This window comes from Rhinopithecus roxellana, chromosome 15 (assembly GCF_007565055.1).
Source record: "Rhinopithecus roxellana isolate Shanxi Qingling chromosome 15, ASM756505v1, whole genome shotgun sequence".
NCBI classification, from domain to species: Eukaryota; Metazoa; Chordata; class Mammalia; order Primates; family Cercopithecidae; genus Rhinopithecus; species Rhinopithecus roxellana.
Window position 1 is genome coordinate 100,588,409 of NC_044563.1, and position 15,506 is coordinate 100,603,914.

The 15,506-nt window shown below is 37.5% G+C and overlaps 1 protein-coding gene across 1 annotated transcript in view; it reads right to left on the reverse strand.

Moving 5' to 3' along the window:
* The window catches only part of TRPC6 (transient receptor potential cation channel subfamily C member 6), a 146,065-nt gene that overhangs the window by 53,845 nt on the left and 76,714 nt on the right, over nucleotides 1-15,506 (reverse strand). The window contains exon 3 of the mRNA XM_010358883.2: nucleotides 699-1,473. Coding sequence (XP_010357185.1) covers nucleotides 699-1,473 — 775 coding nt within the window. The remainder of the gene's footprint in view (nucleotides 1-698; nucleotides 1,474-15,506) is intronic.

The following is a 15,506-nucleotide window of genomic DNA, read 5'->3' on the forward strand; positions in this document are numbered from 1 at the left end:
TTTTGCTTTTGCTGGTACCTTGGCCTAAAATATCTTTTCTGTCATTCTCTGCTTCCAAACTCCTACTTGTTCCACCACATACAGCTGAAATGCCATATTCCACATAACTTCCCTGCAGCCTAATAGGAATTAAATATTGTTTCTCTGAATTTCTACAGTATGTTGCTTTTACCTCTACCTGGTAGTTTTATTTTTTATTCATGTGTGCATTTGTCTCTCAAGTCAACTGTGACTTCCTTAAACTTATTCTTCTTTCTGACATCAACAGCATCTATCACTGTGCTCTGAACATAGAAATAGTGTTTTCTGGGAGGAAAATGCCTGGACTTTTCAGAGAACACTATACCTGGATTCTGAACCCAGATGTGTCATTTCCCATTTGTTGATCTTGGGCATTACCAAAACTTTCTATGCCTTCATTTACCCATCTAGACAGGAACTAATAATGTCTCCTCAAGGGGGAGGGATAAAGATTAGACATAATAAATGTAAAATGTCTGGCGGACAGTAGAGCATCACTAAATGGTAGCGATCACAACTTTCGCTACAATGATTATAATAAAAGGCTTGTTAAATAAACTTATAAAATTGCCTAGTGTCCACAGTAACTAGCACAGTGCTGAGCACATGGTGGAAGCTGGTAAATACACCTTGACTGTGGCTTGTGGAGGGTGAAGTCTCTGTTGTTAATGACCTACCTTGAACTCTTTCTCAATATTGGCCAGCACCGCCAGTTCATTGCTGAGTTCTAAAGCCGTCATGACTGGATCTTCACTAGACAATGACAGGTAAGCCGGACTTGCCAGGCCTTTATAGGCATTAATCCTAGATCTGGAGTGGCTAAACGAGTCATGCTTCTGTTTCTGGTTGCAGTCATTGCACTTGCAGAAATAATCATGAGGCCGTTCAATCCTAGCACCCTTCCGCAGGAGGGTGTGCACAATTTCATATTCCTGGCAGTGGGCAGCCAGAATGATTGGAGTCACATCATGGGAGAACCGTGTCCCATCTTCATCATAGGCATAAAAATCATCTTGCTGGAGTTCAGACTGGCTAGGGCTGGTTGCTAACCTCTTGCCTTCAGCAAAAGCTGGATGACTGAGAATTGCTTCCACAATCCGAACATAACCTTTACTAATAGCTAGAAGCAAAGCATCCCCAACTCGAGAGAGGTTTTCTTTCTTGAGAAGAAGTTCTGTAATTTCCAGATGCTCATTGGCCACTGCCAACTGTAGGGCATTCTGGCCCATGTAATCCACACAGTTAACGTTGAGTGAGTGGCATTCTTCTAACATCTTCCGCACCACTGGGACGTTACCATATTCAGCTGCATCTAAAAAGCGTTCCTCCTCTATAGATAGGCTTGTTGAGCGATCACTAAACATGTATGCTGGTCCTCGATTAGCTAACCTTCTCCCCTTCTCACGGAGAACTGTCTGCCGCCGGTGAGCCAGTCTGTTGTCAGATCCCCGGCTGCAATAAAACAGAAAGATTGTAAACAAATCATATTAAGAGCATTTTAGTGTGCCAAATGACTTGCCATTCATCTAATACAATCCTCAAGTATATTAGATGTTGTCTCATCATCTCTAGACCTACTGTATTATAAAATGAAGATGCATTTATTTGTTAATGGATTCCAAGAACTTCACGTCTAAGAAAGCCAAGCACTTTACAGATTTTAACATTCCAATTTGGGGTGGAGACTAGCAATTGCCATAATTACTCTGTGCCATTCAAATAGAAACTAATGTACTATAGATGGTATAGACTTAGGAAAGATGGACTCTCTTATTCATAATCAGTCACAATGTGATAGAGAATATAAGACTACATTTTAAGAAGTAGAGACAATAGCAAATCCAGCCAAGCTAACAAATATTTATTGAGTCCCTCTGATGCCAGGTCCAGGAACTATATTAGGTCCAACAAAGCCAATAGTGGAAAAAATAAATAAATAAATAAAAACAGATGGGTTTCCTGCCTCTACAAGTCTTACAGACTAAAGGGAGAGATGGGCAATCAGCATATTGATTTGTTATCAGCTGCTTAATTATAACGATAAGCCTATAGCGGGGCATCTAGCCCAGATTCTGAGGGAAAATGACAAGCTGAAAATGGAAGTATGAGTAGAAGTCAGGTGAGAGTGTTTTTCGGGAGGGTGAGACAGGGGTTGGGTATAGGTAGAAAGTTTTCTCTAGCAGAGGTATCAGCTAGATGTTAGAGTATAGGTTTCATTAATATGGGCAATAAATGCTTGAACTCTGTTGTCCTAAAAATCACTGCAAACTGGAGAAAATTGCGATCAAGGTGTCAGGTAGGAAAAAACACTTTTGTGGTGCAGGCAGTGGTCAGAGCAGTGGCCAGCCTTCAATGTAGTCCTTCAATCTGTTATAAGAAGGGAAAGTGAGCCGGGTGCTATGGCTCATGCCTATAATCCCAGGACTTTGCAGGGCCAAGGTGGGCAAATCACTTGAGCCCACGAGGTCAAGACCAGCTTGGACAACATGGCAAAACCCCATCTCTGCAAATAATAGAAAAATTAGCGGTGCATGGTGGCACATGCCTGTAGTCCCAGCTACTCAGGAGGCTGAGGCAGAGTATCAGTTGAACCCAGGAGGTCAAGGCTGTAGAGAGCCATGATTATGTCTGTGCATTCCAGCCTGGGTCATAGAACAAGATCCTATATCAAAAAAAAAAAGGGGGGTGGGCGGATGTGATTCTTCCTCTGATCAAAATGCTATAATGAAGATTTTTTTTGTTATTGATTCATAACTTTGTGTCTTAAGGTCTTCTGAGCTTGAAGGGATCTCATTACAATTAGAAGTTCAACTCTTACCGGTATCACTAACTGAACCCAAAGAAGGCATGCTTTTGCAGAACTGGGACAGGGCTAGGTTATAGGGGAGGCTAAAGAGAAAGAAAAAGGTGTGATAAATGAGTATTGTTTCTTCTCTTTATGAATGTTCCAAGATTCATCCCTCTTTAAAAACTGTCACAAACTTCCCAGTATAAAGAGGACAATAAAAAGATCCAAGGACCTCATAAGCCATCTTTCCCTCCAATATGTTCAGGTCTGGAGAATCTTAGTTGCTTTCCCTACTGGCCTTTATCAATCTTGATTCCACGTCTCCAGACAATGCTGTCCGTGGCAGTGTAATGGCCAGGAATAGAAAGGAAGACAGTAAAGTTTCAGCAACTCACAAACAGATTTTGCTTCTTGGAGGAGCTTGAAGAGTATGCTGCCATATTCACAAATATTTTTCATAGATTTTCATTCAACAGTGATTCCTTTAGCTACCCAAGTCCTATTTAAAATCAACCAAAATGATGTTTTTTTAAAGAGACAACTTTGTTAGTTTCAAAAAATGACATGAAGGACTAATATCAAATCATACAATATAATAATAATTTCTAAAATGGGTCAGAAGATAATATATATGCAACTTTTATTATAAAGGAATAGCATCTGTGACTATTTTGTCGTGTAGCTATTACTTCATTTTTAATTCCATTTTTAATTTTAGTAAAGTTGCACATGTGCATATTTTAGTTTATTCTCTCCATGTCTTGATCTCCAGAGGTAATACATTTCAATTTAACTATTTTCGCTGGCTCTTTTATAATTTTAAATGTTATAACCACATGGCTTTGGTTATATTGTTACTTCTTGATTTTTCAGGTCTGGCATTACCTATGGACTTCCCATTACACCATACTTTCACACTTCTCTCTCTCTTACACACAAACACAGAGACCCCCTTCATGGTGCCGTATCATTCCAGAATTGCTATATCATGACTTTTTTAGATAACTATTTACTGTTTAAAATATGACAATGCAAGTGCTAATCACAGCTAAGTGGTATACTATAGTGTCTTTTCAGGTACAGCTTCATTATATAACCTCAAACCTAGTAGATAAAAATTCTCTTCATTTTCTCAGTGCTCTATATACATATGACTAATTCAATCAAACTCTCTTCTCCATCAATGTAAGTCTTATTTTAATACATTCGACATATTATGTGGGTATTTTTTTTCAATTTTGGAAAATCTGGACCAGTTGCTGTTTAGACTTGATACATGTATGTTGTCTTTGAATCTTCCTACAGTATCACTCCAAGGATTCTCTTTGCTTCTGTGTATTGTAGTCCTTGTTTTCTGTATCTCAGATCTTCTTTTTTCTGAGTTGACTTCTTTGTTCTAGTACAGCAAATATTCCGACAGCTGCCTAATAAAGCATGCATAGGTGAATTTTTAAAGAAGGTGTACATCTAAAACTGACTTTGTCCTACCTCTAAACTTAACTGATAGTTTGGCTGGGTAGAGAATTCAAGTTGAGGATAATTTTGGAGGCCTTGCTCTAATAAATTATAGTTTTGTGGCTACTATTGAGAAGCATGATGCAATTTTGATTCTGGATATTTTCTTTGTCTCTGGTGTTCTAAAATTACATGGTTGTTTATTGAAGGGAGTCTCTTCTTCTCCACAGTGCTGACCATTTAATCTGGAAAAAAATATGTGCCCTTTTCTAAGAAATATTCTTGCCCTATTTATCTGATCATTTTGTTTCCTGCTTTCAATGTACCATTTCTGGAACTCCTTCTTTTTGCATGTTGGACATCTTGGAATTGTCCTTTAATTTTCTTATCTTTTCTATTTCCAATTATTTATGTTCAATATTATTTATTATATTCTGGGAAATTTCTTCAACTTTAGATTATATCTATGAAAATTGTTATTATATTTTTGATTTTCAAAAACACCTTCTTTATTTTCAAATGTTACTTTTTATCAGACCTTTCTGCTTTTAAAGGCACAAAAATTTTCTCTTCTCTCTCTGGGGATGTTAATGATAAAGACTGCACAGATCACAATTCAGAGAACTTACTCCTGAGTTGCTTTTTTGTGTTTGTTTGCTTTGGTCTCTGTATTTCACAGAATTTTTCCTCATATAGCTAGTGATTCTTAATAGATATTCTTTGCTTCTTTTTAAAGAAATATTCCGTATAATGTCTTTTCTAAGAGAGTATAATTTCCCCTTATAAAAACTAGACTGAGCCTAATGCTGGTTTTGGCAAAAGGTGATTCCTGAGTAAGGGGTGAGTTTCTAGAAGAATCACATTATTTCTGAGTTAACAAGATGGATGAGGTAGAAGAGACAGGAGATCATCAAGGTTTGTTACATGAGGAACCATCCATCATCTTCCTACTGAAATTCTTAACCCTCTTCCTTTCTCTCTGTCACTTTTCTGGCTTCTACTAACCTCTTTAGGTTTTCACTTCCTCTCTCTTATCTTCTGTATTTATTGCTTTGCATAGTTTCTATTGCAGACAAGAGGAAGTTCAAAAATTAGGGGGAGAGACAATATCTTCCAAACATGGAGAATGCTTTGAAAAAGAAAAACTGTAAAATTAAGGGAGAAACAAAATAGGATCAGGGATCTACAAAAGTAAGATGAAAGAACTGGGAGTGAGAACTTGCAAGATAAGTTCTCATGTAACTAAAAAAATGACACAAAACTGACACAAAATAGTAATATACCAAAACATCAAGAACAAGCCTCCATTTTGTTCATCCATTAAAATGGGAGAAACAATTATTCTGACCTATCTTAACAGACAATGCCTCCTTTGTAGCTGGGCTAAAGGCACATGCTACCTCACCCAGCTAATTTTTGCATTTTTTTTTGTAGAGACGGGGTCTCACCATATTGCCCAGGCTAGTCTCAAACTGGTGGGCTCAAGTGATCCTCCCACCTCAGCCTCCCAACATACTGGGATTACAGGTGTGAGCCACCACACCTGCCCTTTGTTTGTCTTTTTAAAGAAAGAAAAATAATAATTAGCAACTTTACTTATATCTCAATTTTTAATCTGGTTTACAAAACTTTATTTTTTCATCCAATTCTAAGTTTACATTGAGCTAAATAGAATGTCTGAGTTATGACATCTTTTATTGTAAAACTTAAAAATAACAATCTATGATTTTCCAGCCCATTTATTTGAAAAATGACAAGTTCTATCTTAGCAAGTCACTAATCCTAATGATGTGTCCTATTTCCTTCTAAATTACTATCGCTTTTGTACTTATAACTGCTTGAAGGAACAGCAAAGATATTTCCGTAGAATTTTTTTTTTCAGTTTTAAAGCATCTTCTGTCTTAGTTGTTGTGACCACACATATTAATCATATGCAATGATATAATTTTCAGATACATTTTTTTAAAGTCCTAGATTATCATAATCTCTTTAGCACTGTGTCAACTATATATGAGTCTGTGACAGAATTACAACTCTGTCATTCTGTATCTGAAAAGCCAGAATGTATCTGATACATTTTTGTTTGTTTTTGCTTATTTTAGGAATATTACAACTGCAGGCACAATGAATTTTTATTGTTTTAGGCATATTACAAATGCAGGCACAATGAATTCAGCACCCCTTGCATGAGTAGTGAACACAGTAAAAGCTGCTCACATGTTGTTGACAGAACAAAATGCTTGCCTTGCTGTTCTCCTTATCTTTCTTAACTGCAGCCTGGAGAAGCAATACAAGATTCTATTTGTATTTTTATGTCACAAGTAGTGTCGCTTAATCCCTGCCTCTCCTACACAAAAGCAAAATGTGTAAAACAACTTTTTTTTTTTTTTTTTTTGAGGCGGAGTCTCGCTCTGTCGCCCGGACTGGAGTGCAGTGGCCGGATCTCAGCTCACTGCAAGCTCCGCCTCCCGGGTTTGCGCCATTCTCCCGCCTCAGCCTCCCGAGTAGCTGGGACTACAGGCGCCCGCCACCTCGCCCGGCTAGTTTTTGTATTTTTAGTAGAGACGGGGTTTCACTGTGTTAGCCAGGATGGTCTCGATCTCCTGACCTCGTGATCCGCCCGTCTCGGCCTCCCAAAGTGCTGGGATTACAGGCTTGAGCCACCGCGCCCGGCCTAAAACAACTTTTTAAGTAACAGGTATTTGAAAGCAATTCAAGAAAGATACTAGATGTTACTAGATTATATTACAAACCTCTCTGCAAATGGTTTTTATAAAACTATGTTGTAGAATTTTACATTAACAGCAAATGAAACCCAGCAAAGTCATCTATTAAAAAGAGGAACAACTCAGCCCATAGTTCCATAGCACTACGTCAGCAAAAGACATGTTCATTTCAGCTCAAGGGCACACTTTTCAAATACGGTTCTTCTATTTATGAAAATATTTATTATGAAATTTTCTTCACCCATTTAGCCACATTTAGCAAGGTTAAAAGCTTAGTTACCTACATTTTCATGTCTGTATTTTTATAAGGTGTTTATCACAACATATAAATACTGGTTCTAAGAAAGAGTGTAATTAGCCACCACCCCTATGGCACTCAAATATAGATTAGGTCATGAAAACCGTGTTTTTATATACCTCATTTTCCTGATTCCTTTAGTGCTTGTTGCCCTACATAGTGAGAGATGGAATAATCCATCTCTATTGAAAATGCCAGCAATGCAAATTAGCTTCTGAGTAGAGTGGACTGCATGCTTGAGTCCAGAGCATGTGTAGTAATTTTCTCTACTTCCTGTTCAACTATGATACACTTTTATCACATGGAACTGCTTTTATACAAACTAAGCTCCATATTAAGTACTCAGCTTAATTTTGCGTTTTAAAAATCCTTACAAATATTTTAAAGCACAATTCTATTACAGCAGAAGTTTTAAAATTGTAAATGGAATGTAACTATTCCAGGCAGTGTGGTCAGCCACAAGAGTAATGTAGATTCATCCTAGGAAAGTAAAAATAAAAGAAATTCCAGAATTTGCATTTTATTACATGCACAATTATCAATGGGAATAATTAGACTCAGATATTTAGAGATTAACATTATACACAACTAGCAAGTTTGCAAACCACTTTAGGGAGAGGAATGAAATAAGTCATTTGTTCTCGTTTTACAACACTGACACTGTTTTTGCCCTGACTACTTAATCTCTGGGCACATACCCTAGGCCCTTCCTCTGGGGTTGAGGAAGCAATAAACAATGAAAGTGGTTTTCCTTAGTCCTATGAAAGCAATGATGATTTTGCCTTATTCACACTGAATTCACCCCTCTTTGCAGAGGGACACATTGTAAACTCTCAGAACATAACTGCGGAATACATTAATTCCTCCTGTCAAAGGAGTAAAGTTTAAAGCCTGTTTGTTCCCTATTAACCTGACTGCAAATGACTACAATGTACAATCCTACACAGAAAAAAGGAACAAAATATAAAGGTCGAGCCACAGTGTGTTCTAGTGTATATATAATATTTTATATTCATTTCAAATAAGTAGTGAGCTCAACAGGGGACAAAGGAAGTTGAAAGCCATGTTTTTAATGGCATCCTTGTGACTTGTTTATGATCCAGAAGCAGAGATTTTCTTGACTTTAAAGGCAGAACGAGGGCCAGGCACGGTGGGTCACGCCTGTAATCCCAGCACTCTGGGAGGCCTAGGTGGGTGAATCACCTGAGGTCAGGAGTTTGAGATCGGCCTGGCCAACATGGTGAAACCCTGTCTCTACTAAAAAATACAAAAATTAGCCAGGCATGGTGATGGGCGCCTGTAATCCCAGCTACTTGGGAGGCTGAGGTGAGAGAATCACCTGAATCCAGGAGGCAGAGGTTGCAGTGAGCCGAGATCACACCACTGCACTCCAGCCTGGGTGATAGAGCAAGACTCAGTCTCAAAAAACAAAACAAAACAAAAAAATAAAAATAAAGGCAGAACTAATATTTTCTTACCCTGTTCTCTCTCCCTCTTGTTTACACTGTACATAGAGTGTGAGCACCCATCTTCACAATGCACTACCAAATCCCTTGAACTTCCAAATAGTCTTCTAGATAGCAATTCTTCGTTTTGTTTCAATTTTTCCCATGAACTCTTCTCATTTCTTCAAATACGAACTTTCTGTTTGATCAGTCACACTACATCACACCCTGCCTTAGTATTCTATGAATGAAATGATAAGAGCCTGAGCTGCTTGTCACTTTCAGTCAGGAGCCAGCTAAAGCATGACTGAAAAATGTCAGGTGCATGTAACAAATTTTTGGTTTGTGTGTATCATCAATTGACATCTTTTTTGTATAAATTAGAACTCAAACTGTGAGAGAATGAAATTGTGAGTAAATAACGGAAGTTATGGGAACTTGCCTTTTTATAAAACAATGTCTGAAATGTCATTGTTCCCTTTTAGCTTCTCCTTGGTGGTTTAATTTATTTCATGTGTCATGTCTCCCTACTTTGAAATGCTCTTTGGAAGAGTTCTGGGGCCAGACATTTATGGTGAGAATAATTAAAGACAAGTTGAGGGAAACTGAGAACTGAGTCCTTGGGGATCTGAACTTGAGAAAACTTTGGGGAACCTTGAAAAATATTTGGAAGAACAAAGCTTTAAGAACAAAATAGAGTACTCTTGGGAATATTAAAAAGTTTCTGTGTAATACTAGTAAACTATATCCAAATTATCTCATCAAAGAAGAGGTTTAAATTCTTTGCTTCTATTACCAATGACTACCATAATCATGTGTATTATACAAGCATTTTCCAATTCCACAAATATCCTGGGCATAAGATAGATTCTGGGGAGGAAAAAACATACTTCAATTATAAGACAATCTAAAAAAGTTAATGAAGGAACTGTAGGAGTATGTGTTCCGAAGTTAGGGAAATCCAACATGGCACCCAGCAGTGCTCACATCTAGGACAATGTAGGCTTAAGTCTGAAGGGGCATAAGGAGGGAACAGTTACCAGACAGGATAACTATAAGACAAGGGATACTTGACAGTGGCCCCTGACCTTCTATGAAGGCTGACAGCCCACCATCAAGGAGAGAGCCAAGGGAACTGATACTCTGACCTCACTCTCCTGCCCTCTGATATCCCACAAGTGCCTCTGATGGGCTGAACTCAGCCCAGTGCTGGGGGACAAAGAAGCCCATTGATGCAGTACACACAGGTCTGCATTGGTGCTATTGCCACAGTCAGAGAACAGTATGCAAAGCATGAAGAGTAGGCCAAGAGGACCAAGTCAACAACACCCAGCATGTGCTCTATATACGATAATTTGACTTTGCCATAATTAACTCCCTGCTCCGGTGATGAGTGCATTAAAATCTCGGAAATCATCACTAAAGAACTTATCTATGTAAAACACAACCTGTTCCCCAAAAAACCTATTTAAATAATTTTTTAAAAGATTTTAAACTACGAGGGGGGGGAAGAAATTACTGATGAAAACATATGCACCAAAAAAATGGTAAGTATATTTTTGATGATGAGTAATTATGGCATCATTGGTTCACACCTTTCTGAGCTTATTTTTCCCTTCTTTAAGCTGTCAGGAAAGATACCCACATTCAAGTTTATGCAGTCTATTATCTTAAAAAATGAACCTGTAACTAAGATTCATCCAAAGAAATTCTAAGTTGATGTTCATATGAGGCTTGGGATGAACAACTCTGATGTGGAGGGTGAGAAGAAGGATAATCTGATGTCATAGAAACATTCAAAATGTGAAGAGCACAAGCTGAAGCTGCTGATTACCAGAGATAAGGGTGCTGAAGAAAGACTTTGATAATAGGTCTGGAACATGCTCTAACTCTCCACAATGGGGGACAGCTCCAAATGCTCACAGTACAGGTTTCAGTCTGTATGAGGCTGCTATGTGTAATAGAGTACATGGAGAGAGAAATTGGCAGGACCATGCAGCACATAGCTTTCATTTATTAAAACCAAAATTGTGAAATGCTTTTCTTTGCTGATATGGTATGATTTCAGACATCTTTATCAACCCTCACACCCACCACCACTGGGATCGTGACAGTTCATTCATTCATTCATTCATTCATTCGTCAATTCAAATAGTTACTGAACCTCAGCTTCAACATGTTCTAGGTACTGTGTTAGGCACATGGGGGTACAGACAGAAAAAAATAGGGTATGGCAGAAAAAAAGAGAATAAGCAAAAGATTACAGGGTGATGAATGTCACCAAAAAGGAAGTAGTGTGGCATATAAATGATTAGCAAACAGTTTTCAACCCAATAGGAAGGTCAGGGAAAGCCTTCTGAGGACATGTCACTTAGCCTAAGAATGAAGGAGAGTTAGTTGAGAGGAGGGAAGAGGAGACTCAGCCTGCAGGCAGAGAAAATTACAGTTGTATAAGTCAGCAGCCCAGAAAAAACTCTGAAAAATGTTTATTATGGCTGGAATACATGAGAGTTCCCATCCCCAACACGATTTCTGGTTCCTGGCTCAGTTTAACTAAAGGTCTAGCACTCAGGTTTAGAAGAGAAACATCCATTGATATTCACAGTTTAGCACTTAGCACTTCCACCATAGGGCAGAAAGGTAAACATTTAGGTAATTCCTTAACAGCTCAGGATTCCGATTTAGGAGACTCAAGCTTCAAAACTCGGAGACTGGATTGCCACCCCAAAAGGTTTTGTTCTGAGGGGTTTGGAGCTTTTATAATTCAAGATCTCAAGTTGAGAATAATTGTGGACAAATTGAGGGAAACTGAGAACTGAGTCCTTGGGGACCTAAACTTGAGAAAACTTTGGGGAACCTTGCAAAATATTTGGAAGAACAAAGCTTTAAAGAAAGATAGACTGAGTTGGGAATCCTTACTCTGTCAGGTACTACCTGGGTCATCCCTCTCAGCTTCGGATTCCTTAACTGTAAAACTGGAAAGGGAACAGCATCAAGGATAGCAGTTACCTGTTAGGGTTACTATGAAATTGGTGATTTGTGGAATTCTGCTTAAGGTAATTCAATGCCTCATCTGTCATGGACCTCAAATCCTTCTTAATCATAATTATTCAAGACTTCCCAGTTTGAAAATGCTCTGCTTATTAAATGAGATAGAAACTAAGAAATCATTAAATGGCTTCTCTTCCTTTAATGCCAGCTGTTAAATCTGCACCATGTATCCAAAGAACACAGTTTGACCCCCCTTTTTTGTTTTTGTATTTTCCCTTGCTATGATGTCAACATGGCCAAAAGGACATTATGTTTTTACTCTTCAGAATACTCTGTGCTTTGTTTTGCTACCACTGTTCTTAAAGTGTGTTCTATTCTTACACCTTCATCTCTGACTATATATTTCCCTTTCCCTTCTTACCTGTATTCCTTAAACCTGAACTTATCTTTGAATTCCAGTGCCAATCACAGAGCCAGGCACAAAATGTTTTATGCATCTACAAATGAATTAAAAAGCAATAGAAAGAAGAATATGAAAAGAAAATTGAGTGGAGAGCACCCTAGTTTGTCACAGTTTTAGGAGTTTCTCAAACTATTTTACTCCCTATCAAGAACCTTTTTAAAAATTAGATAGAATTTCACGTATCAATCAATAATCAAATGCATAACAACATACTACTACACAAACTACCTCTACCGTCAGAGTTAAATTTTGCAAGGAAGTGTATCCTGTATTTACCAAGTAAGTTCTCAGTAGTCATAATTGTATTTTTTCACGGTATTTTAAACTAATTTTTACTTGTCATAAAGAAATGTACTTATCCACCCTAAGTAAAAATGAAATATAGCAATTTGATGGAGTTTGATTTTTGAGCATACTAATTGTGTCAAGTAAATTATAAGTTTACTATATATTTACCCTCTAGCTTTATCAATAAAAATACTATATAAACTTGTAAGTACACATATATTAAGTTAATTTGACTAAGGCTAGGAGGATGGAAACTGATATTTATTAAAAGTTTTTACTATGACCAAATAACTTTATAGGTGTTATTTAATTTTCACGGCATTTGGCGAGGCTGGGTTTGTTATTTCACTGCATGAAGAAATATTTGGAGATCACTCCTGAACAGGCATGGCAATATAAGGAAAAACGTTTGGGGGCTTTTTTTTGTTTTCTGAATTTCTTTCATAATGCAGCTGAAAGAAAAAATAAAAGCAGGGTTTCAATATCCCCTCCCCCAAAACTGTGAACATCTGTGGATTTCAACAATACTAGAATTGGTTATAAACCGGTTGATATCTAGAAACTTCCCTCTTAAGTTCATGCTGGCAATGAGTGGTAAGGCAAGACTGTAAACCTAGGTTTGCAGATGTCCTATTTCATTTTTTAAATCTTATTTTTTATTATTGTGAAGCACACATGCTGAAAAGAACTAGTTTTAAGATTAATAACAAAATTAACACCATTTTCCTACCCATCTCCACTTAAGAACGTGATCACTGATCACTTTTAAGACCTCTGTGTGCCTGTTTAAATTATTATCTTCCCCTGAACCCCAACAACCAACCATTATCTGGTTTTTATGTTAAGCATTCTTTTATTTTATAGCTTTTCCACCTTTGCATGCCCTAAACAACACAAATTAGCTCAGAAAAAGTAATTACTTAGCACAAGCTTGGTAGAATAAGGAAGGGAAATACTGCACTGCTACACTCTTAGAGGAAGGCTCCTAAAATAAGATAAGCAGAACAGAGTCTGTGGTTCATTATCTGACTCCAGCTTCCTTGAGAGTTTGCAAGAGCCCTTGTAGGTTGGTCAGAGGCTGACCATGAATTTCATCCTGGAACACAGGGCTCCTCAGAGCTGCAGCAGCTGGCAGGGTAACCAGTAGGGCATCTGGCCATGCATCTGCTGCTCTCTACTCCCTACTCCGCTACAAAAGAGCAGGTCAGAACACATTACCTCAGAGGCGAGAGAGGGCTCACCCTCATTGAACTCTTCCACATTGCCTTTAGGAGTAAGGTTGTCAATCAAGGTTTTTTGCCATGTTTCCCCTTTTGCCCACATTTTTAAAAAATCAATTTTACAAAAGCAAAACACTGAACTACACTGAAAGCTACATAATATGAGCAGCCAGTAGCTGGAAAGCTACCCATTATGTTGAGCCAATAATGGAATTTGTCTATATCCATTTGCAGCTGTATTCAACTTTCAGGGATGTGATCAATGTGCCTCTACTTATAATAGTGTGTTCAAGCTATAAAAGTTATATGACTTCCCTAAAGGAAGGTGAAAAGGAAAACAAATTCAGTGAAACTAGTGAAGCCATTGCTTTGGTATACCATAAAGCAAATCTAGTTGACTAAAGCCTTGGTGTTTTGGTACAACATGAAAAAAAAGTTCTATTTTCCATGGACAAGTGATTCTTATCTTACCCTTTTGGTAAGATAAGAACTCTCTTATGGTAAGAACTCTCGTTTTCAGTCTTTACAGATATAACTCAAACCATTTTTACTAAATGTATTTTTATTCCTATGCTAGTAAATTTAAATTTGAGAACTCTGCTGAAGGGTTATATTTCCTCTATGCATCCTACTCGGTGATTCTTTATTACTAACATTAGTCACTGACTGAATGCTAGTTATTTAAGTGTTTGCATGCATGGAATACATTTCTACATTACTTCCACTTTACCCACCAAAGTAATAATGATATAAATACCAGAAGGGTACTTAAAATTGGTTCAACCTTGTCACTTTTCAAGTACCTGCTTTAAGTTTTCCTAGAGGAGGGAGTATATAAAAATTATTAATTATGTAGTTAATTTCTACCTGAGGAAACCAATATACAAACTAACTTGCCCAACGTTAAACAGCTGCTTAGAACCCTGAGCTGTTAATTCATTTTTATTCCAAAATGCTGTTACCTAAAAACAAATGTTATTGAAACGAAATTAGTTTCTGGTCCTGTTAAGGAGAATTTTCTTATGATGAAGATCCAATTCAATAAACAACATATTCTTCCCTATATATTCCCATAGCTGGTGTTAAATTTGTTCCCATTTATGCTGTGGCCAAATAAAAGCAGAAGAATTGGCCTAGATTAAAAAGTTGTTTGAGTCAATATTCTTCAGATCTTAGCTGGAGCCCAGAGTTGTGATATACCAGTATATCTGCTCATGAGATGTTATTCTGGAACTTAATCAATAGAATCAGCCAGATTTTTGCCACCACTTCAGTTGAAAGAAAAGCATCATTTGCCCTCTTTGGTCTTCTGTTTCCTTGCTTCTAAAGTAATCTCTCTTCTGCACAGCAAAGGATACAATCAATAAAATCAAGAGACAATCCACAGAATCGAAGAAAATATTTGCAAACTGCCCCTCTGACAGGGATTAATAGCCAGAATATATAAATTGCTCAAACAATCATATAGGAAAAAAATTCATCATCTAATCAAAAAATAGGCAAAATATTTGAATAGACATTTCTCAAAAGAAGACATACAAATTGCAAATAGGAATATGAAAAGATACTTAACATCACTGATCATCAGAGAAATGCCAATCAATATTACAATGAGATGTCATCTCACCCAAGTTAAAATGGATTACATCCAAAAGACAGTTAATAACAAATGTTGGTGAGGATGTGAAGAAAAGGAAACCCTTGTACAGTGTTGGTGGGAATGTAAATTAGTACTATGAAGAATAATTTGGAGGTTCCCCTCAAAAAACTAAAAATTGAGCTGCCATACGATCCAGCAATCCCACTGCTGG